Raw genomic sequence first — 24,315 nt, forward strand, 5'->3', positions numbered from 1 at the left:
AATGCAGCTTGTACAGTAATATTTTCTGTCTTTTAGTAGAAATATTACATGAGAGACTTGCCTTGTTTACCAAATAAAGTGCATCTAATTGGATTTGCAATTTAAACATTAAATAAAAGTTTATAATATACTATTTTTTTATTTCACATATTAAGGATTTAGTTATGATACTCCCAAAATATTCATTCATTTTCTTGTCGGCTTAGTCCCTTTATTAATCCGGGGTCGCCACAGCGGAATAAACCGCCAACTTATCCAGCAAGTTTTTACGCAGCGGATGCCCTTTCGGCCGCAACTCATCTCTGGGAAAACTCCCAAAATAATTCCGCAGAAATCTGCAGATTTTTACCAAAATTCTCCGCTGAAATATCAAAAAACTTCCATAGATTCCATCCGGCCCTGCTTATAAGCACCTCGAGCATCAAGTCACTGGTGTTATTTAAGGAGTCATGGGTGGAAAAGTTTGAGAACCCCTGATATAAAGTATAGCTTTAAAAATATACATATGCTATTTAAAAATTAAATCAAAACAAAAAAAAGGCGCTCATGATCCTTAAATTCATAACCGTCATGAAAAGGGGCCATGGATGCTTTTCAGAAAGGCACAAATGATGACACTCGCCTCATCTTGGCTGCGCACAATGCTTTCCGGCTTCTCTTTGACACAGTGCATAAAGCAGCATTTATTGAGTGATCCCCCACAGGCAAACCTACGTCCGCAGCGCAGAAAAATCCTGCATCATCTGAGAGATTTCCCATGCTGGAATAAAAGGGGCAAATGCCCTTGATTGTTGGTCTGTTGGGCTCGGTGACAAACCCCCACGGAGTGTTAGCGAGCAGGAAACACAGGAGTAATCTGATATCACTGCGGCTGCCATGCATTAAAGATGACCTCCAGCTCAACAAGGGGAAAAAAGGAAACTTCAGAGACATTTTTTTGGTCGTTAATTGCAACATTGATGTGTGAATTTAAAGTACCTAAGAAATTAAAAAATAAATAAAAATTATGTTAGTATCAAGCGGCAACCTCCCGCTCTCTCTCAGGAAGCCAATACGGAAGTAACTAAAACTGCAATTCATCCGAAATTCCACTAGTCCTGGCCGCTCCTGACTCCAAAACAGAGCAAATTTCAATTGAGCCCACTGTTAGAATGGCCAACTTTACAGCAGAAAAAAAGGTGTTTACAGCCTGGTACAAAAAAAGATTTTGGTTAATACAGCTAACATTACTCTTCATGACAACTGTGAGGGGGGTGAATTTTTTTTATAACTCATCCGTTTCCTTTATATTAAGTTATATTAAGTTTGCATAATTAAGGGAGTGGCCACTTGAGTGACAGCTAGGTCTCGTTGGTCGCCGTTACCTCACCTCAGATCCTGCAGATTAGCCACTGAACTTGGCATATTTATCGTATTTCTGTGTTGTTTTATGTGGCTTTACACAGTCAGCTGCCCTTTGGACTTGTTTCCTACAATTATTAGATGGCATGGCATGCTGAGTGCACTTAATTGTGCTCACAAACCATTCACGTGGCCTCCGTTTCCCATGTGAGTAAAGTTATATACTTAAATACCATCTCTATACATGTATTTGTTTTATTTAAGATCATTTATTGTTTATATTTATATTTAGAGCTGTAATGCACTCTAGAATCTGATTAATTGATTAGCTGTAGGCTCTAGAACAGTCATCTGAAGCGTTGTCATACAGTGTTATGCTGGATTTCATCAATAGTCTTACATTTACTGACACAGACTATATCTGAAGTGTTTGGAAGTAATTCACGTTTTCCTCCTGTTGAAAAACGTCATAAGAACAATGTTTAGTGGCTCAATGTATTACAGCAGTGTTTTTAAAAGTCTAAACACTTTATTGATATAGTTTACAACCAAGCACAAGTGGTCAGAATACAAACGAGTCACAGGTGATAAAGTATTAAGCGTTCTCCCAAAGTAAAGTGTGTCTGAACCAGGTCCAAGCTAAATGCCAGCAGGTGTCTGTAGCTCCGCTCACTCTCCGCCTCTTTGCCCTTGTTTGGTATCCCACCGTGGGTTTGATGACGCACGAACAAAATGGTTGGCCGCGCCTACTTGTGGCTTCTTTTGCGCTCTTTAGAAACCTATGGGTGACGTCACGGATACTACGTCCATATATTTTACAGTCTATGGTTAGTATGCGCATGTTAGTCCTAAAGGTTCACGAAACCCTCGAGTACTTTTTTTTGAGATTTTAACAGATTTTAACAGCATCAGTTAAGACAATGTTAGCACCTGTTAGCTTTAATTGTGGGAAAAACTGGATAATTTTGAGCTTTTGTCAGCTAATTTCAGCTTCCGGGTTTAAAATGATTTTTGACGTAGCGCAAAACTGCAAGTGCAAAGATGACGCATCAGTTTCTTATTATTATTCATAGCTGAGTTTTCTTATCCTATAATAAGAGCCAGCTTCTTAATTATTCATTATCCACATCAAAGTTCCTGAATGCATAGAAGGTCAAGTTGCTCCAGGATTGGCCAGCCCAGTCACCAGACATGAACATCATTGAGCATGTCTGGAGTAAAATGAAGGAGGAGACATTGAAGATGAATCCAAAGACTCTTGATAACCTCTGGGAGTCCTGCAAGAACGCTTTCTTTGTCATTCCAGATGACGTTAATCAGTGATTGGGTCTTCACGTGAACAAAGCTGCTGCGCTTGTGCATCCAGGTTAATCATGAACAACTCAGTTCAACATCGCGGTTTGACTATGTTTCAATCAAGGTTTATATGCATCAAATACATAACATCTGTGCCAAACATTTCAACTGACGAACATATTAACAATAACACAACCGTATAGCCGAACTAAATGTATGCATTGCCATGTTACAGCCCTAATGAGTATGATTATGTGAAACTCTATATAGATACATATTGCAATGATTTCGGGTACTTAGCGATGCACGCACACATAACGTTATATGCACAATTCTTAAACGCTCTGCTGATTTGGACTCTATAATAACAGTTTTATAACTTTAAACTATCAACAACCACTACATTCTTCCCACTCAGTGGTGAATTTTGGCATAGTCCATTTCACGTGAGATGGCGGGGGTGAGTGGAAGAAACCAAGTCGCGGGGGGAATATTTTCTACAGAAATAATTTATGATTTCTTATGTAGCCTGGTACCCAGGCCCGGATTAAGAACTCAGGGGCCCCTGGGCACATTATCTTGTAAGGCCCCCTACCTGGCCGCACCCCTATAGTTGAATTTAAAAAATAAGAATAATATAATAATTTTTAAATAAAATGAATCTATAATTTGTTGCCCACATATTTAAATAAATGATATATAGTACATATGTATTTATAGTCTGCAAAGATTTAAATTATTTTTCAAAGCATTAAATAAAAATACTAATAAAACTACATATATATATATATATATATATATATATATATATATATATATATTATAATTTTTTTTTTTAAGGGTATTTTAGTGTATTGCTTTTACAAACTTATAAAGCATATTATTACCATGGCATATAACGCACAATGCTTCTCCAATCCAGTTCTATGAATCTGAGTTCTATGAATCTGAGTCTTTCATAATACAAACACTAATTTACTGTCTCTCTCCTCCTCTACCTGTATTTTCTCTACTCTTCTCGTGATGAAGACTTGATTATAAACCTAAAAGTATCCGAAATCACAGACACTATACCTCTTCTCTCCCATCTCTCTCCTCTTCTGGGCCTTTCTCTCTCTCTCTCTCTCTCCCTCTCTCTCCCTTTCTGTCTGTCTCTCACACGATGAATCCAGTCCGCGCTGCGCTGCCGTTAGCCTCCTCCGCCTGGTTAATGCTGGTTAATGCATCCTGGTTAATGCTAGCTACTCATCATTTAAAGTTAACGTCTTCTTCTGTACCCTCATTCTCCTGATCACGGGTCTGTTTAAAGAAGGTGTGTATGGAAAATGCCTCAATAAAGATGCCTCCTCTCCTCTTTCTCTCGCGTTTGCTAAATCCACTTGTCCACTCATTTTTGATCTATGACAGATATAACGTTACACTAAAGTCCGCTCAGTGTAGTGCGGGTTATTACAAAACTGACGTTTCCGCACTTGACCAATTACAGCATTCTGTTTAGTTGAAGAAAGAAAGGCAATTTAAATATAATAATAATATTAATATGTGATCGCGATTTTTTTGCTCAGAGGAAATACAGTTGTCTGAGCAATAGAGTTTTTGAAGAAAGGGAGGCATCTATAATAAGACTAAACATTATTAAATACCCACGAGACATTTGTGACTTTATATCACATTTGCATTATTTTTAAAAAATGTTTCTTTCCTGTTAAAAATAAATATATTTCCAATCTGATATGTAATGGGGAGAAAAAAAAAGTAGCACGAGTTCAACTGATGGTGGATTCGAACCGATGTTATGATTAATCGCGTCAAAAGATGATGCCGTGTGCCTTACAAGGTGCGCCACTGCGGCTGTATTATTTCACTGCTCTTTACTCATCTTGTCTCTATCAATCAGGCATCGATGGGCGTAAACCCTGAATAGCTTAGTCCAACTAGATGCGCTTTTTGCAATTAGCCTAAAAAGACACTCCGAAATTGTCTTTTTTTCTCCCCCCTCGCAGGGGCCCCTAGTGCGCACGGGCCCCTGGGCCTGTGCCCATAAGGCCCATTGGTTAATCCGGCCCTGCTGGTACCAATTGTTCCATGGACCGGTGGTTGGGGACCACTGAACTAGAAGACAAATTATTATTTGTTGTTCCTAAAACTTGGATAGGTGACAAGACTTTTGTCTGGTAGTGTAGAAACATAGCATTAAATGTGTTTGCAGGGAAAACAAGAACTGAAATGAATTCTTTAAAAGGCTGTTGATGAATGTTTCTTTAATGAAATGGCAAATATTTAAATGTAGTTCGTAGTTTTGCATGAAACTTGACCTGCATTGTTCGTGCAACAGACACAAAGGGCATCTCAGATAGTTTTGTACTGTTGCGATTTACTTTAATGGTTTACAAAAAAGGTCAAAAGTCGAATCACAAATTCTTTATTCAAATAAACACATCATGTGCTGTGCGTTTTAAAGTTCACAACAGTTAACGGCATCTCAGAGTTTCTCTGTGTTTCAGGTTTTAAGAATTAAGATGAAGAATTATGTGTTAAACCAAGAATTAAACTTTCAGGAACCCTTTAATCTCCAGAGGCATTAGCTTTTCACTTCTCAGAGACTTTAAGGTAAAGAAAGCTGAAAGAAGACTCACACATCATAAGATTTACAAGCTGAAGTGTCACAAAACAGATGAAAATGGTCAAATCCAATGGGAAAATAAATCGACTTGCATAATAATTAGCATGACTTTGTGAATTATCTCACATAGGGTGACACTGCATAACACTCAATGTATTATATGTAAAACTATCTACCATCTCAATTTTTCTAATGTGACCGTAAGGTGTTATAATATATGTACAGTATAAGCAATAACATTGTAACAATCTACAAAAACACTGGGTTTCAGTTCTGCCCTCCTTTTTTAACACATCTGAGTGAAAACAACCATCAGCCGACAACACTCTGACTTGAGTGCATTAAAACGGGACAGGCATCCATTTCGTTCCCTTGATCTCTCGAACAACAACACTAACAAGGGATCAAACGGTGAACCAATTCACCAGCCCTCAGATTAATCCAATAGTCGCTCAAGAATTCCCTCAGATATTAGCCGTCTCGTGACTGCTGGGGCAGCTTAAACGTGCTTAACACTGTGCTCACAAATCACAAAAATTCCCATCACAGTCTTTACAACTGTTAGAATCAGCCTAATGATATGAAAACAATTTGTCATGATTAACTATCCTCACTGTACTTTTTCTGATGGTTAGTATGACAGTGTATGTATGATAACTCACTGTAAATCCTGTAACATTACGATTGGATAACCACAAAAGGCTGGAACGTAAATGCTTGTTTATATAGACAGATCATATAAACTGTTAAAGTATGTTGTATTTCTTTCAATTAAAGTGAGTCCTGCACACTATTGAAAACGTCGCAAATTAATTCACAATTGCAATTCCCAATTAAATCGCAAATCAAAGTGCAATGTAAGACAGAAAAAAATCACAATTTGATCCCTGTGTTGTCCAAGTGCAGGTTTAACAAACTTTACTTACTTTATATAATTACTTAGAAAAATCATTAGTAAACAACATTAGAAAACAACTAAAATGCAGGGATTAATTTTTTTAGGTTGTCTCAAAATTTACACAAAGCTGCTAAATTGAGTTGTTTGTTCATTTACAGATTAGAAACTTGGTGAAATAAGTTGCGCGTGACATATATTTTTGAATATTTTCATATATTTTGAACAAAAGTATCATTTTCAGATACAAAACTTGGTGGAATAAGTTGTGCATGACATAAAATGTAGTTTTGTCAGGTAATTTTAACCAAAGTATAATTTTCAAATACGAAACTTGATGGAATAAGTTGTGAGTCACAAATAAATGTTATATTTTCATATATTTTTAACAAAAGTATCATTTTCAGATACAAAACTTGTGGCAATAAGTTTTGCGGGACATACATTTTGGAATTCTTTCAGGCAATTTTAATAAAAGTATAATTTTCAAATACAAAACTTGGTTGAATAAGTTGTGTGTGACAAAAATGTTGAATGGTTTCATATATTTTTTATGAAAAATTATAATTTTCAGATATGAAACTTGCTGGAATAAGCTTAGCGTGACAAAAATTTTAATATTTTTAGATATTTTTTAACAAAAGTATCATTTTTAGATACGAAACTTGGTGGAATAAGTTGTGTGCAACATAAAAATTTGAATATGTTCAGATATTTTTAACAAAAGTATCCTTTTCATATATGAAACTTGGTGGAATAAGTTGTGCGTTGCATACAAATTTGAATATTTTCAAATAATTTTAACAAAAGCATCATCTTCAGATACAAACCATGTGGGAATAAGTTGTGTGTGACATATTTTTGAATATTTTCAGGTAATTTTAACAAGAGAATCATTTTCAGATTAAAAACCTGTGTAAATAAGTTGTGCGCAACATATATTTTTGAATATTTTCAGGTAATTTTAACCAAAGTATAATTTTCAAATATGAAACTTGATGGAATAAGTTGTGAGTGACCAATAAATGTTATATTTTCATATATTTTTAACAAAAGTATAATTTTCAAATACAAAACTTGGTTGAATAAGTTGTGTGTGACAAAAATGTTTAATATTTTCAAATAGTTTTTTAGGAAAAATTATCATTTTCAGATATGAAACTTGCTGGAATAAGCTTAGCGTGACAAAAATTGTAATATTTTTAGATATTTTTCAACAAAAGTATCATTTTAAATATGAAACTTGATGGAATAAGTTGTGAGTGACAAATAAATGTTATATTTTCATATATTTTTAACAAAAGTATCATTTTCAGATACAAAACTTGTAGGAATAAGTTTTGCGGGACATACATTTTGGAATTCTTTCAGGTAATTTTAATAAAAATATAGTTTTCAAATACAAAACTTGGTTAAATAAGTTGTGTGTGATAAAAATGTTTAATATGTTCACATATTTTTTATGAAAAATGATCATTTTCAGATATGAAACTTGCTGGAATAAGCTGTGCGTGACAAAAATGTTAACATTTCTAGATATTTTTTAACAAAAGAATCATTTTTAGATACGAAACTTAATGGAATAAGTTGTGTGTTGCATACAAACTCTAATATTTTCAAATAATTTTAACAAAAGCATAATTTTCAGATACAAGCCATGTGGGAATAAGTTGTGTGTGACATATTGTTGAATATTTTCATGTAATTTTAACAAGAGAATCATTTTCAGATAAAAAACCTGTGTAAATAAGTTGTGCGTAATATGTATTTTTAAATATTTTCAGGTAATTTTAACCAAAGTATAATTTTCAAATACGAAACTTGATGGAATAAGTTGTGAGTGATAAATAAATGTTATATTTTCATATATTTTTACCAAAAGTATAATTTTCAGATTCAAAACTTGTAGGAATAAGTTTTGCGGGACATACATTTTGGAATTCTTTCAGGTAATTTTAATAAAAGTATAATTTTCAAATACAAAACTTGGTTGAATAAGTTGTGTGTGACAAAAATGTTTAATGGTTTCATATATTTTTATTAAAAAGGATAATTTTCAGATATGAAACTTGCTGGAATAAGCTTAGCGTGACAAAAATGTTAATATTTACTTAGATACGAAACTTGGTGGAATAAGTTGTGCATGAAATACACATTAGAACATGTTCAGATATTTTTAACAAAAGTATCATTTTCAAATATGAAACTTGGTGGAGTTAGTTGTGTGTGACATATTTTTAATATTTTTAGGTAATTTTAACAAAAGTATCATTGTCAAATAAGTGACTTGATGGAATGAGTTGTGCGTGACATAAAAATTAGAATAAGTTCAGACATTTTGAACAAAAGTATCATACTCAGATACTGTACAAACCTTGTGGAAATAATTTGTGAGTGACATTTTTGAATATTTTCAGGTTATTTTAAGAAAAGAATCATTTTCAGAAACGAAACTTGGTGGAATGAGCTGTGTGACAAAAAAGTTTAATATTTTCTTTTTTTTATTAAAGTATAATTTTTAGACATGAAACTTGCTGGAATAAGTTGTGCATGACATACAAATTTGAATATTTTCAGATACTTTTAACAAAAGTATCATTTTTAGATACGAAAATTGCTAGAATGAGTTGTGCGTGACATAAAAATTTGAATATGTTCAGACATTTTGAACAAAAGTATCATACTCAGATACTGTACAATCCTTGTGGAAATAAGTTGTGAGTGATGTTTTTGAATATTTTCAGGTTATTTTAACAAAATAATCATTTTCAGAAACAAAACTTGGTGGAATGAGCTGTGTGACAAAAAAGTTAAACATTTTTTTTATTATTAAAGTATCATTTTTAGACATGAAACTTGCTGGAATAAGTTGTGCATGACATACAAATTTGAATATTTTCAGATATTTTTAACAAAAGTATCATTTTTGGATACAAAACTTGGTGAAATAAGTTTTGCGTAACATATTTTTTATATTTTAAGGTAATTTTAACAAAATTGTCATTGTCAGATTAGAATCTTGGTGGAATAAGTTGTGCGTTGCATACAAATTTGAATATTTTCAGATAATTTTAACAAAAGCATCATCTTCAGATACAAACCATGTGGGAATAAGTTGTGCGTGACATATTGTTGAATATTTTCTGGTAATTTTAACAAGAGAATCATTTTCAGAAGAAAAAAAACCCAGTGGAAATAAGTTGTGAGTGACATATATTTTTGAATATTTTCAGGTAATTTTAATAAAAGTATAATTTTCAGATATGAAACTTGTGGAATAAGTTGTGCGTGACATAAAAAAATTATATTTTCAGATAATCTTAACAAATCTATAATTTTCAGATATGAAACTTGGTCAAATAAGTTGTGAGTGACAATAATTATTAACATATTTTCAGGTAATTTTGACAAAACTTTAATACTGTTACGTCTAAAAACCGTACAGGACAAACATTCGCACAATGCTTTGTGGAGACTGGGAACATCTAATATAGAAAACTCTTGGATAGACATCCTGATATTGTCCAGGACTGCTTGCGGACAATGCAGAGGATGTTTCTGCCCGTCTGCCACTCCGATTAGAGCACTTACAGCACGCAACAAGAACGAAAACCCAAACATGAAGCTGCCTTATCAATGTGTAACCCACCTACACCACACATTTCCACAGAAAACACACATGCACGGCACACTACATATCCAGTACGTACCATCAGCTTGTTCTTTATGAGGCATGGCAGTCAATCCACCAAGCAAAGCGCATTGAAAAACTGTTCGCGGAGTGATTTCCCCAAGGAAATTGATGTTGTATATAGATGCAGGAGTGATGTGTGCTTGTTCCACAGACGCTCGCTCTCAAAACATAGTATGCGCATATTTTGCATACAGCAGCCAACGGTTCAGGTAAAACCAGTTTAACCACCTCTTCTTTGAAACCACATCACAGGTGTTCAGTCTGACGATAAATCTCGATAATTATTAATCAAACTCAAGTTTCATTATGAAGTATTGAGCTGAGGACCATTCGTGGAGGCTTACACGTTTGAAATCTGCTTTGTATTTCAATTTAGGCATGAATTAGTTTCACAATTAATGCTCAATCACACAAATAACAATAACAAGTGTCAAAACCAATTATGGATAATGAGAAATAAGGAGTTTTGTAGTATGATGCTTAAACGGTACTGAAGCAGGATGGATTCTGATTGGCTTTGATGTGGAGTAGATGTCATTATTATTAAAATATATGCTTATTAAATCTTCGAAAGTCGTTTCCCACATTTTCTATTACCCATATACATCATACTCCCCAATGGAAAGTGTATTTCTGAATCGTTTATGCCCTATATAGTGCACTGTTCACCACAGAGAAAGCTGTAACAGTAATATTTCTGAATCTCTGAGTTGTCCTTGAGGTCCTTGTTGACTGTATACTGACTGTGTTTGTGTATGTGAGTGTGTGTAACGCTTTTTTGTTGTGCACATTGTGTCTTAGCTCTTTTGAACTTTCTTCCCCTTATTGTTTTGATTTACTTATTGAAATACAATACATTTCAATACAATAAATTATTACTTTCTGATATATCCAAATGCTCTATATACGAACGCTTAGTTAAATAATAGACACACTTTGACTGCGTCTTGTAGTGGGAGGGTCTCTTCAGATACTTCAGAGTATTTAATTGGTCAGAAAGGAGCAGCACGGAGGCTCAGTGGATAACACTAAAAAGATATGCTGGAATTGTTGGCGGTTCATTGCACTTTGGTGACCTCTGAAATAGAGACTAAGCCGATGACAAATGAATGAATGTATAATTGGTCAGAAAAATCAAACAAGAAGCTGAAGTAGATGATGATGTCATAAAAAACGTCCTTGCTCATATTAGCAGAAGCAAGAAACTATTAAACCAGCCGTTAGCTGGTTAGCTGGTTGACCAGCCTGTTTTTAGAGGGGTTTTGACCACTTCCAGGCTAGTTTCCAGCCATTTCCAGCCTGGTCTTAGCTGGTCAAGCAGGAAAATGACTAGCTTAAACCAGCTAAAACCAGCTGGTCAATTACATTAATAATTAAAAGAACTAATAAAAAAGGCTGTGACAAATGAAGTGTATTTTTATTTTTTTATTTTTTTGATTAAGTTGGCCCAGGGTATATTTCTCAGCAGACTGAACTGCTCTGAGCTCAGTGTCTTGATCAGAAAGGATAATGTTGCATGTCGTGCCATAATGCGGATCCAACCAGCAACCAACCGTTCACAAGATCAAGAGCCTTAACCAGTAAATCTGCTAAATCTGATGAAAAGATCTGGAGTTTTCTTCATTCTGGTGATGACACTCAAGCCTCTGTTATTGCCATATGTTCCTCTGCACAGATCATTAGTCTGGGAAAGTCATCTGACACGAAGAAAACATGTTATTGTGTTTTCTCTCTTTTTGTTGATGTTCAGAAAGAAACCTTCAGATTCAGTTCAGAGTGTAGGCTCAAGATTTATAGCCTCACAGCTTTGCAAAACTCTTGATCTATGATCAGCCTATGATTCATGAATATGAGAAGAGAAATATTATTGTATGTTTATATTATATACATTTATATATGTTATAAATTATACATTACACATATAATGTAAAACGGAAATTAATTTTCTATGCAAAAACGTCACTTGCAAGCCTAGCAAAACAAAGTCATATGCTGGCATCTAAATGACACTCTTATTCAGTGCAAGTCTTCTGCATTTTTTTTTACACACAGGGTGACAATCGTAAGGGGATAAATGAAAATTCCAATACAGGCTCAATGAGAAAACGTGCCCAGGGATCAATTTTTGAGAACCGAGAAATATGGTGTGGGTACATACATGTACAGCTGTATTTTGTGTGCAAAATCACACTCTGTTACAACGTCTTCACTAGCCCCTTTACAATATAGGTTCATTCTGAAAACGTAGCCCTATTTCCATTTCTGGATACACGAATTATGTAGCCAGAGCTATGTATGGCTGTATTTCACCTTTAAAATGAATGCTGCAGGCTGGTATGATGCCGTTCCTTTTCTTGATTACCAGCTGACTGCATGCCTCAGTATGGACAGCTTTTCCACTGTTACCAGTCTGTCCGGTCGCTCGATGTGTAGGTCAACGGAGTTGAGACGCAGAGCAGAGTTGACCGCAACAACTTGATTTGAGTCCGCGGAAGAACAGTTCCAGAAAACAGGTAAAACAAAAACAAAAAGCCAAAAAGTAAAATAAACAAGTAAATAGGGGTGAGAATTCGGTAAAATCTGACAACATGGTAAAAATCAGGGGGGGGATTTCTTTTTCTGGATTGCTTTTTAAAACACTGAGGTTGGGTTTAGAGAAGTGGCTGGGCGAGGGTAAATTGGTGCTTTTTTAAACACTATCGGTTGAGTTTAGGGAAGGGGGAGGGTGGGGCAAACGGTCGATTGGTCAGTCAGTAAATAAGTCAGTCAACAGCAGCCTCTGGTGGATTTCTGTGAGAACAGCAGGTGTGAATGGTACTCGAAAAATTTGTTATCTCAAAAAATGTACACAGGGGCCTCATGTGGATTCGTGAAAATAAAAACTGCAAAAAAAAAAAAAAACGTACCTCCTGGGATGTATTTTGCTCTCTCCAGAAATGTACATAGGGGTACGTAATCAGAATAAGCCTGCCCCTTTCACACATACAGACTTTTCCAAAAACTACCAGGAATTTTCCGGAAAGGGAAGGTTGTAGCATTACCGTTAATTTCCTGAAATGCTGCTCTGTGTGAACGCAGAAGGAAAATTGCGGGAAAGAGCACGTTCATGTTTAGAACACACTGACGTGAGACGTCTACTCCAGCCAATCAGAACATTCAGACGCATTCACATCTGTGCTGTTTATGAAAATAAAAGCCTTTCAATACTTCTCCACACGCATTTATCTGCTAGTTGTTAGTCAGATAATGTTTCTTTGTTCATTATTATTGCCAACTGTGGGAAATATTATCGATATAATACTTATGATAAACCGCTATTTACAAGCTCTGCATTCAGCTGCATGGCGCTGGTGCACATGAAGGAGTACTCCGGTGAATGCTAGCACATAAACAAATGTACATCTCGACATGCGAAAGCGTTCCTCCATATGTTTATATCGAAATTGTTCACAATACTTTTCTATCCAAAGAATTTTAATGTAGTCATTTAGCTGCGGTTAGCGCTTCCGCCTTTGGATGTCTCTGGGACAAAAGCAGCTGCATGAATGCTAAAGCTAAAGCTAAAGCTCTAGCTCAATGCTAGAGCCTGTTAGCTACTCCAAAAACAGTAGAGCCTAAAAACCAACCACACAGTGTACCAGCATTATTAATGTACAAACTATGCGGGACGGCTGAAGTTTAGTACTATGAGTTACGCTGTAAAAATAATCTGTAATTTTACAGTTTATTTCCGGCAGCTAGGATAACGTAAAATAACAGCTGTTAAATTACAGAAATTTACCAAAAAATAACGCACATTAAATTACAGAAATTTCCCTAAATTTAAATTTCTGGTAAATTCCTGAAATTCAACCTCTGTTATTTTACAGTAAACTTAATATTTTACGTTTTATTTTTTCCTGCACCCCAGCTGCCAGAAATAAACCGTAAAATTACGGATTTTTTTTTACAGATCAAGTTCAGATCACTGACCCCAACTCTCAAGAAACTGCGATAGTGATTCTTGACTTATAAAACACAACTAACCACTCGAATACAGTTTTGCCCCTGTCCTGCCACACGTTTGATTCTACAATCAGCACCTCTATTCTATATTAATAGACCGTGAGGCTGTTGTTTTTCCACATGCACCATATGAAACTGAAAGTAACTCAGGTGCATCACATTTTTAAGAATGAAACCCAAGCAAAACCTCAAAGTGGTTTTAATTCACCCACTCCACACGTAACTCGATATATGCTCACTCAAGAAGAAAACCTCACACACACACACAATGCCTTATTCATCGACTGCATTTCACGCTGACATCTTGAGTCCATTTCAAAAGTGACTCAAAAAGAAAGCTTCCTTTTCCTATAGCAGAGGAGAAAATATCCTGATGCCCCTATTTTTAGCTCATCCTGTGTCATGCTCCCATTCACAAATTAGATTAGTATTTTTGGCAGAGGCTCCGTGCCGTTTCTCGTATAATTAGTGGCTTGCCTGCATTTGATTTCTCATGCTGGTTTAACCTTCGCTCGCAGCATCTGGGTTAATAATGTGAGTAAAGTTTACGATCTGAAAACCGTCAGCTCTGGTTCAGTCTCCCCTTAACGCTTCACTATGCGGCTGATTGAAGGAAGAAATTGCATCAAGTAATGCGCAAATGACTTTACATTATAGGTGGCCTTAACTAATATGTACTTACACTGAAATTATTCATTTGTAGGGATGCTCATTCCTGTTAATTTTGCCAACTGACACCCGCAGCTCGTTCATCGAATATTAACCGTTAACTGGTTAGATTAATTATAAATGATTATTTCATTGAAAAAAAATGGACGTGTCTGTTTTGTGTCTGACACATTAAATATTGCATTCAACCTCCTGTTTTATTTTAACATGCAAACATATTAATAACAGAACATCTTCACACACATGCACTGTTTCCAACAGCATAGAAAAACCGAATAAATTAGGGCTCCATTTACACTAATACTTTTTGTTTTAAAACATTTTGCTACGGTTATGCCATCCGTCCACACTACGCCGGAGTTTTTGAGCGCTGAAAACAGAGCTTTTTGAAAATGCTGGAGAGGCCATTTTTATTTAAATATTTTTAGTTTTGCTGCTACTCTGTGTTATGCCTAGTTCAGACTGCGTGATTTTAGCCCCGATTTTGGCTCGCCGACAAGTTTTGAGAAATCGCCGACAAATGCCTGATATCACAGGCAAATCGCTGCTCGTGCACGTGAGTGACAATCACACAGTATGAACTTTCAAAGACGCAATCTGAGAGAATAGCCGATGAGTTGCCGATGCCTGTGAGATATTTGGCGTGCTGAATATCTGGAGCTGTTGGTGATTCAAATCATGCCGTGTGAATTGAGTTTTGACTGAAAATAACATCAGCGATCGCCTACAGCCAATGAGAGAGCAGCTTTCACTTGTGTGTGCGTGTGTGTATACCTGCTGCAGGCCAGAGGGAGGCTGGGGGAGAAGTTAAAAGCATTAATTTTCAGTTTATTTGGACCCACGAAATGGAGGAAAAACTAGTGGAGGTTTGACAGGACTCAGGAGCAACCGTGTCTGTTTGACGTTTCATACAGAAAGAAATGAGTTTATTATCAACGTTGAGGAGAAATGGCTAATTCCCTTTAAACTCAGGTGAGCAAACATGTACATGTTCTACCCCATTAAAGGCTTCTTTCTCATTATGTAGTTAATAACAAAAGATATACTACGTGTTTTTGGCTGTGAGACGTAGTTTGGACAAAGTTGTCGGCGATTCTTCCTATAGTAAAGTCATGCAATGTGAATGTCCATGTCGCCGAACCATCTTGCAGTGTAAACAAAGCAGCGACGAAACGCTAGCCCAGATAGTCATGCAGTTGAAAACATCTGTAACACGACTACTTTGAAAATCATGCTGTCTGAACTCTGGATGGGGGAAAACGGAGACAGCTAAAAACAGAGGCTGGGCTGCAGACATTCACCTGATTGATCTGACTGGGGCTTTTGCCTCAATATTAAATCCCCTACACACAGTTCAGTCTTGCATCCTCCCTCTGTAAGTTCAGACTTTGCAAGTTTAATATGGAAAACAAACTCCAGAGGACACGTCGGGTGAATCTCCAAAGGGAACAGAGTACTTTATAAACTCATTCACACCACCCTGGCTACGTTGTTTCACTTTCTTAACAATAAAATTAAAACATGATATAAGGAACTGCCTATTTCATTTTGACATAAAACAGAGCCTATCACATCACTGCCTCCTTTCATTTTCATTGAAAATACGCAAAATACCCTCTCTTTTACTGAATTTCAATTTTAATAATCAATAATGGCCATTATAACAGTATAACGTACAACATGTTTATACATCGTAGGAAATAAAGGCAAGCAATCAGTCAATATACAGAATGTACGTGGTTACATTAATTAATATATTAACGTATCGCTGCGCCCAGCCAAAACATGTTACCTGAGAACAAGTAATAAATTCAAAAGACTAAAGTCGGAGAATATGTCCTTAGAAATAGACTACAAGATGAATTAAATATCACGCTTAGCAAATATAGTCCTCCCCTCCCTAACCCAACCGATAGTGTTTTCAAACGCACTGATTGACCCAATCACTCCCTTTCCTAAACCAGAATCAATCCAGAAAAAACCTTCACAGCAGCCTGATTTTTACCACGTTTTCAGATCCTACCACAATCTCACTCTGTTTTTTTTATTTACTTTTTTATTATTTTTTGCATTTTGTTTTTGCTTTACTAGCTTTTTTGGGATCGTTCTTCACGGGACTCAAACCCCGTCGTTGTGGTCAAACTGGGAAAACTGGGAACAGCGGGAAAGCCGTACAAACGGAGGTAATCCGTAAACTGTAGGATTGGGCTGATAGATGATGCCATCGTCCATCGCCCATGACCGATAGACACCACGATGCTGAGCTGGCATCGTGATCCTCCGCCCCGCTCCCTTCGCAAATCCGCTCATGAAAAATACACACTGAGGCCCCGTTTACACTATTACATCTCAGTTTTTAAATGGCATTTTAGAACGAAAACGATCCACATCCACACTGGCGTTTCACCTAGCATTTCTGAACACACTACCGCTGTAAAACATCACATGACCACACACACACACTGTCATGCACTCGAGACAGCGGCTCCAGTCAGTCAGTACACTGCTTCAATCTTTCGCTTTCACGCTTGTACTTAGTAATTTTAGTGAAAACCTCATATACTGTTGGTTGGTTCCTGTTGGTTGTGCACCTTTTTTACCAACCAAGTCTGTCGACGCTATTATAATGACACAGATCACCCTGCCTATTCATCCCAGAGTCCCGTGGGAAAAGTGATTGACAGGTGGTAATTTGTGTGTAACTTATCTTTATTTATTTATGATTTGGTTATGGGTAAAACAAAGACCATGCGGGTCAGATAGTTCGGTAGGCTACAAATAATTAAGTCGTTATTAATTAATTATAAATAATTAATTCACCACCGCCTATGATTATACCATCGTCTGTCGCGATGTTTCATATTATAAATCATACTATGCCAAATTGGTTGAAATCTACTGGCTACATAATTTGCGCTCTCTAGAAATATATACGGGGGTACGTTTTTACAATTAGCCTGCGTTGAGGATAAAACTATAAGCTGAGAGTCAAATGTCTGGTTAAAAAAAGCTCAACCTGTCTGGATCCCTTCTGACCTTGATGATGCTCAAATTGTAATCTGTTAAACACAGTGGCTCTGAATGATGATAATAATTTGAGTGCTTATCTTCAGGATTTCATCACTCATCTCCTTCTAGTAATTGAATAAATCCAATGAGAAAAACAATCTCCTACTCAATCAAGGCAAATGTGAAGTGCAGCCGGCCATTTGTATTGGCCATCAGACAATGGGACCCTCTTTCTGAAGCCCCCGAGGCCTGCAGTGACCCAGACGGGAAATGAGGCTGATGGAGAGCATTGAGTGAGACAAACTGGACACCTAACAGGCCTGTTTATATTGGCCCCGTCTGTCCAGACACACATCTGGGTCTGAGGAAGGGACTGAATTACTGAGGATTGCGAAGACAGAATGACTCTGTCGCATTATTATGGCTGAAACGTGGGCGATGAGGGCTCGGCGTCCGGTCCTGGCAGAGCTTTATTGCTCCAGAAGACATTCCTCAGTTGCTCTGACATTTGTGTTTTATTCATTCCTTGTGAAATGGGATTCCTTCAGCACTGAATTTCCTTGGGACCTTGGGGTTTAATTATAAACTACGGGACGAGCTGTTTGTTAGTTTAAGTCCAGCTGTGGAGATGTAAAGGAGGGAAACTGGGCCAATGAGGCGTTTAATGAAGATAATCTGGGACATACTTCAATTATATATGAAGCGGGTTACACATTGAAGCTCTGGGTACCAGCGATTCATCTTAATTAACGATAGTTTTGATTTAATCTTGTTACTTTAATTCAATTTATTTAAAAAAAAAAATTATCTTAATTTTTAATTCATCTTCACTTCCACAGAGATTTTAGAATGTAGATTGTGTCAAAGCAGCTTAACATATTTAAGTTAAGTTCAGTGTGATTTTAAATGTCACTGAAAAAGCAACCAAAGAGCAAATTCAACGATGTGCACAACATGAATAAATGTCTGATGCAGACCTTTCCACTTTTTGGAAAAATATCAGTGCTTCCCACACATAGACTTTACATGGGTGGGCCGCCCAGAGGTGCATTTCCGAAAAACATTGTGAGCCAACTAAGGTCGCAAGTTCCGTCATTACCATACCTGTCAACCCTCCCGTTTTTCCCGGGATTCTCCCATATTTTACTGTTCTATCCCGTTATTATCTTGTAAAGGTATTTTCCCCTATTTCTCCAGTATATTTAGTCTTTCTCTGAACAGCCGAGCCTCCCTATACGCAACCCATACCGCCGAACCACCAGGGGTCGCCCCTTGCTCTAAAATGTGAGTCTTCTGTGGTTTCACTTTGTTTAGGAATGAAAAAACTTATAAAATATAGCTGCAAGCAGCAAATAGGGGCCAAGCACTTTTGGCCAAAAGGTGGCGCTGCTCCAAATGTTTCTGAGTACTTTCAGGGCATGGGGTTGAAGATGCATACCATGTTTTTTAATGATATGTGAATGTGTTGGTAAAATAGAGCATTTTTGGCCAAAAATCGAAATGGTCGACGCCCAAAATGGCTGACCTGTGAAAATCAGACATCATTCAACTCGACTCGGATGTAAAGAGACCAGTTTTATGAGTTTCGGACGAACGGTTGAGAGGTTATAAACCAAAAAAGCAAGTTTTTTGTATCTCCGGACCACTAGGAGGCAGATAACTCCGCATATAACCTCAGACCCTAGTTTTCATAACACACACCAAGTTTGGTGTGAATCGGTGAATGCGTTACGGAGATATCGCCTCAAGTCCATTTTCACAAGTTCTACATTAAATTTGATCGCAAGTTAAACAAAAACGGTTGGTTTAATCAACTTGAATTCCATAACTTTTGGTCGGTATGGTCTGTAGATCATGCGATTCAATTTTGGTGAAAATCGGAGAAACGGCCTAGGACGAGTTAGATCAAATAGATTTTTTTAAAAATTTAAAATAACGCGAAAATATTACTGATGGAAAATGACGCCATAGGGTGCGTTTGAATCGCGTTTGAAGCCCTCCACACATAGGTGAGCGGTCAGCCGGTAAGTGCGAAAAGGAATGGCGTCACACCACCCCGTTGTGTTCGTTTAAAAAAAATTAAATGCAGCCATACATACCTAAGGCTACTAATTCGCGGTCTCCAAAAGAGTCCTTGGGACTACGTTTTCAGAATGAGCCTGTGTTGTATTAATCTGGGGATAAACCGCCAACTTATCCAGCATATTTTTTACACAACGGATGCCCTTCCAGCTGCAACCTATCACTGGGAAACACCCATGCACTCTCATTCACACACGTACACTACAGACAATTTTTTAGCTTACCCAATTCACCAATAGTAAGGGTGTCACGATCCTCCAAATCCTCGATATGATTACATTTTCGATTCTAAAGGCACGATTCGATTAGATTTTCGATTATGATTAATTAATTAATTAATGACGAATTAATTATTTGTAGCCTACGGTTTAAACTACCTGACCTGCATGGTCTTTGTTTTACCCATAAACAAATCATACAGTAAATGAATAAAGGCAAGATACACACATAATTACCACCTGTCAATCACTTTTTCTGCGGGACTCGTGAATAGGCAGTGATCTGTGTCGTTATAATGGCGTCGGTAAAAAAGACGCACAACCAACAGGAACCAGCCAACAGTATCTGAGGTGTTCGCTAAAATGACTAAGTACAAGTGAGTGAAAGATTGAAGCAGTCCTCTGACTGCCTGGACCTGCTGTCTCGAGCGCATGGCTGTGAGTGCGTCTGTGTGGTCACGTGATGTGCATTTTCAGAGGTAGAGAGGAAGGAGGGCTGCTCAGAAATGCTACACGCCACTGTGGATGTCAAATCGTTGTCGTTCTAAAATGCCATTTAAAAACAAAGACAGTGTAAACAGGGCCTGAGTGTGTACTTTTCGCGAGCGGATTTGCAACGGGGGCGGGCGGAGGATCGCGATGCCGGTGTTGTCTATCGGAAGAACCGTACCTAATACGTACATAGCAGAGCTTGCAAAACTGTGTTTTTTTTTGTCGACAACACGAACGTTGTCAACATAACTCACTGGAAATCCAAAATGCTTACATATGGGCGACTTCATTGAAAGAGGAGAGGGTTTAAGCTCTGTCGACGGGTCTCCTGCTTCTGCAGTTTAACAAGCACTTAACAAGCCTGTTTTTTTCCCGCTTGGCAAGCCAAGCTGACTGTGACATGGGGGCGTGGCAGCATCAACGATTCTATTTTTTGATTCGATAATCGAAATTGAGCATAAATTTCGATCGATTTCGATTTAAAATCGAAATCGTGACACCCCTAACCAATAGTGCATGTCTTTGGATTTGTGGGGGAAACCGGAGCACTCAGAGGAAACCCACGTGAACGTGGGGACATGCAAACTCCACATGCCAACTGACCCAGCCGAGGCTCAAACCAGCGACCTTGTTGCTGTTTCTTTATATCTGCATTCCACCGCGTTGCCATATGACAGTATTATTAATTATTAAAATTATACTAATATCAACACCAACTCTCTTGCACAATACCCAACTGATTCAGTCATTCAGATTAGGATGGAAACCCGGGTGATAATCATTAATCATTAGCTAATTTAAAGAATAATTGATCATATAAAACAAACAAACAAAAAAATCCTCCCATATAACAATATGAATCAGGCATTATGACACAAGGTTTAGAGATCTGAGAGCTCGGCACAGCAAACCATTGAAATCAATCCTAGCAATTAATGATTCCCACGTACTGCAGCGCAGATTGTTGACAGCAGTAGTGTTGATCGAGGACTCAAACCCCAGGTGAAGCTTTGCACCGCGGCTGTGCACTGACTCACTTAAACAGCCTCTTACTCACTACAACAGCTGTCAGGAGCGCGAGCGGTGACCCATTTCACCGGCTACACTTCACAAATCATGTCAAATCTGCGTTCGCCACGTGTCCACGGGCTATTATGCACAGAGAAGCGAGTTTGGGCTTGTTTGACGCGTTCAGTCATTTCCTAAGCAGACACATTCCGGCGTTAGGTAATTAGTCTGGCTCGAGTCAACATGAAATTGTGCCAATGCACACAGTCAGCTGGAGTATATTTGATGTTTAAACAAATAGTAGTAAGAGTATAAGAGTGATCGACAGCAGAATTAAACATTTTTGGGTGAACTATCCTTTTAATGTGTATTTCATTGGAGCCAATCTTTGGGGAATTCAATAAGGAAGGCAAATCCAACAACAAAGAACACTGTTAGAATCAAACCAGACTCACTGGAAGTGCCTGCCTCATCCTATATTTTTTTGGTACATAATATATGTTACTCCGGGTTTGTTCTGTTGCACATTTCAGAGGACAAATCCACTAGAGGGCACTGTTTAAATTTTAACGCATCTCAAATAAGATACTTGGGGTACGTTTTCTTCATCTCATTTGCTTGTGGAGTTCAGTTAACTGTAGGAGATTGTCATCAGGAGGATATCAGATGTACATCTTCAGTCAAAAGCTGTTGTGTAGCTTTGGATGACTTGAAATGCTTTAAGTAACACAGACTAATTTTATATTAGGATTTATTTTTCTTTTTTTTGGATAGTTTAGATCCATGGTGATCTTCTTTGTGGAAGAGTGTGAATTTTTTTTTTACTTTTATGCATGCAAGTTTCTGTGTTTCTCTGTTTGGAAGTCTTATTCGCTATGGAATCACAGTCTGGTCTGGAAATCTGCCTGTTCAATTGAAAAATAAATGGGTTCATATTCAAAAAAACTGCCATGAAAATCATTGGAATGAAACAATACGAGTCCATGCAGACTCTATATGAAAGGGCGGTCATGAGAAGAGCAATAAATATTAGTGCCGATTCCACACATCCTCTTTTCAGTGAATATCAGCTGCTACAATCAGAAAAAAAGACTGAGAATGGCTATGTGTAAGCACAATAGATTAAAGCTTTCGTTTGTTCCTACCTCAATAAAACTGTTGAACTCTACCAAGAACAATGCACTTGTAGCACCTGACTGTGTTCTGTGCTTTATTTCATTCATTCATTTTCTTTTCGACTTAAGCCTGATTTATACTTCTGCATCAAGGGCACTCGTATGCTAGGGCGCAGCCTACGTGTGAATGCATAGCCCTACGTCGTGGCCGTTGGCGACCAGTCTGGTTTAAGCTGGACATAGCTGGTTGTAGCTGGGCTTCCAGCCTGGCTAGGCTGGTCAAGCTGGTTTTAGCTGGTCATCTCCCAGCCTGACCAGCAAAGACCAGGCTGGAAATGGCTGGAAACCAGCCTGGAAATGGCCAAAACCCCTCTAAAACCAGCCTGGTCGACCAGCTAAAACCAGCCAACCAGCCTAGGCTGGTTTAAGCTGTTTTTTTTTCAGTAGGGAGATCATGCAGAGCTGATTGTCAAATGCCTGAAAACCAGTTGATAAAGGATTGCTATGTTGGTCTACATCACCAAATCGACCATGCACTATAAACAGACCAATACAGGCCGAACGTGACTAACAACACAAACACACACACACTCACACATCTCTGTGGACCTGCGTGTCAAACAGTATGAATTTTGAATGATGCAGCATCTCAAATGTGCATCGCCAACAGAAATGCCACATAAAAGCCGAACAGCAGCATATGGACAGCTATTTGCACAGGAAATGCTTCACGCAAGAAACATGTTCCTTAATTAACTATCGACTAACAATAATCATTAACCAGCCATATTTGCATACAGACAAGCAGAATACAACTGAATTACTCACAGTACCGGGCATTTAGCTGACCCTGTAGAAGGCTAACCAGAATGTTAGCCTGGCACCACAAAACTCAAAGCTATAATGTTATGCTAAGGTGCTTTAAAGTATGTTGTTGTGCAGTTGATAAGATATTGTGAGTGGTTGGTAAAGTGTGGCTATGTTTTTGTTATATATAAACAAAGACCATACACAAGACATGTCACTCGCATAGATTTGAATGGGAAAAGAAATGGTGCTGTGGAAAAAAAGATTCTGGCCTGCAAAAATATTCTAAGTCTATAAGTCTAAAATTTCAGAAAAAATGACAAAGTCTGAGATTTCCAAAGTCTTTAGACGAAGCAGTTTATTGTTACAGCATCAGTAACAACAGAGACAGGTTGTTCGAGTGTCTGCCGATCATAGGCTTGCACACAGTTTAAATACATTTCTGTGTCTTAATTCTCCACCCAAATTTGCACATTACACACCTCCATCAGCTTCTCCGCTAATGGGATCTTAAACCTCTCAGGTGCCCTCCACCAATAGAATCTCAGGGTCTTTCAGGGGTCTTACCCATGTCCAGTTAAGGTCCAGTTAAGGTCTTTTCTTCCTGCTTCAAAAGTGATGACTCAGCCAAAAAACAATGCTCAACAATATATCTTGTTCACTGTCCACTGAACTGTCAACTGTAGTTCAGCTGAAGTTCATAAGTACTCATAATTCTTTAAATGTCAGTACAAGTGAGTGTGGGCGCACATGCAGGTGTGCTTTATCATGAGTTACAGAACAGAACGCAGGTGTCCTTTTGGCCTTGCTTCCATAAATCAACCCTCATTGTGACATTATTGCTGCTCTTCTAATTTGTAATGACTTTTTTATTTACCAAAGCAGAGGTATGGGTAATAATATAATAGATAATAATACGGAAATCACTCAAATAAGCATATCAATGAGAGTAATACATTCATCAGAAATTCATCAAGACTCAATGAATTCCCCAACAATGGTCAATATGGCCACTCAAGCCCTGTCTCATAGTAAAGAAGCCAATCACTATAAAGCCAATC

General features: G+C 37.5%; 1 protein-coding gene across 4 annotated transcripts in view; it reads right to left on the minus strand.

The window, feature by feature from the left end:
- Positions 1-24,315, minus strand: part of cyth3b (cytohesin 3b) — a 100,066-nt gene that overhangs the window by 60,955 nt on the left and 14,796 nt on the right. For 2 of the 4 annotated variants that reach the window (XR_012401259.1, XM_021474753.3), the window contains exon 1: positions 9,866-10,017. The exons of the other annotated variants lie outside the window; for them this stretch is intronic. Coding sequence is in view for 1 of the 2 variants with exons in the window: in XM_021474753.3 (XP_021330428.1) it covers positions 9,866-9,890 (25 nt within the window). In the remaining variant the exon portion in view is untranslated. Of the gene's footprint in view, positions 1-9,865; positions 10,018-24,315 lie in introns of those variants that run through there. 4 annotated transcript variants of the gene reach the window in all.

The sequence above is a fragment of the Danio rerio genome, chromosome 3, assembly GCF_049306965.1.
Source record: "Danio rerio strain Tuebingen ecotype United States chromosome 3, GRCz12tu, whole genome shotgun sequence".
In the NCBI taxonomy this organism is placed as follows: domain Eukaryota; kingdom Metazoa; phylum Chordata; class Actinopteri; order Cypriniformes; family Danionidae; genus Danio; species Danio rerio.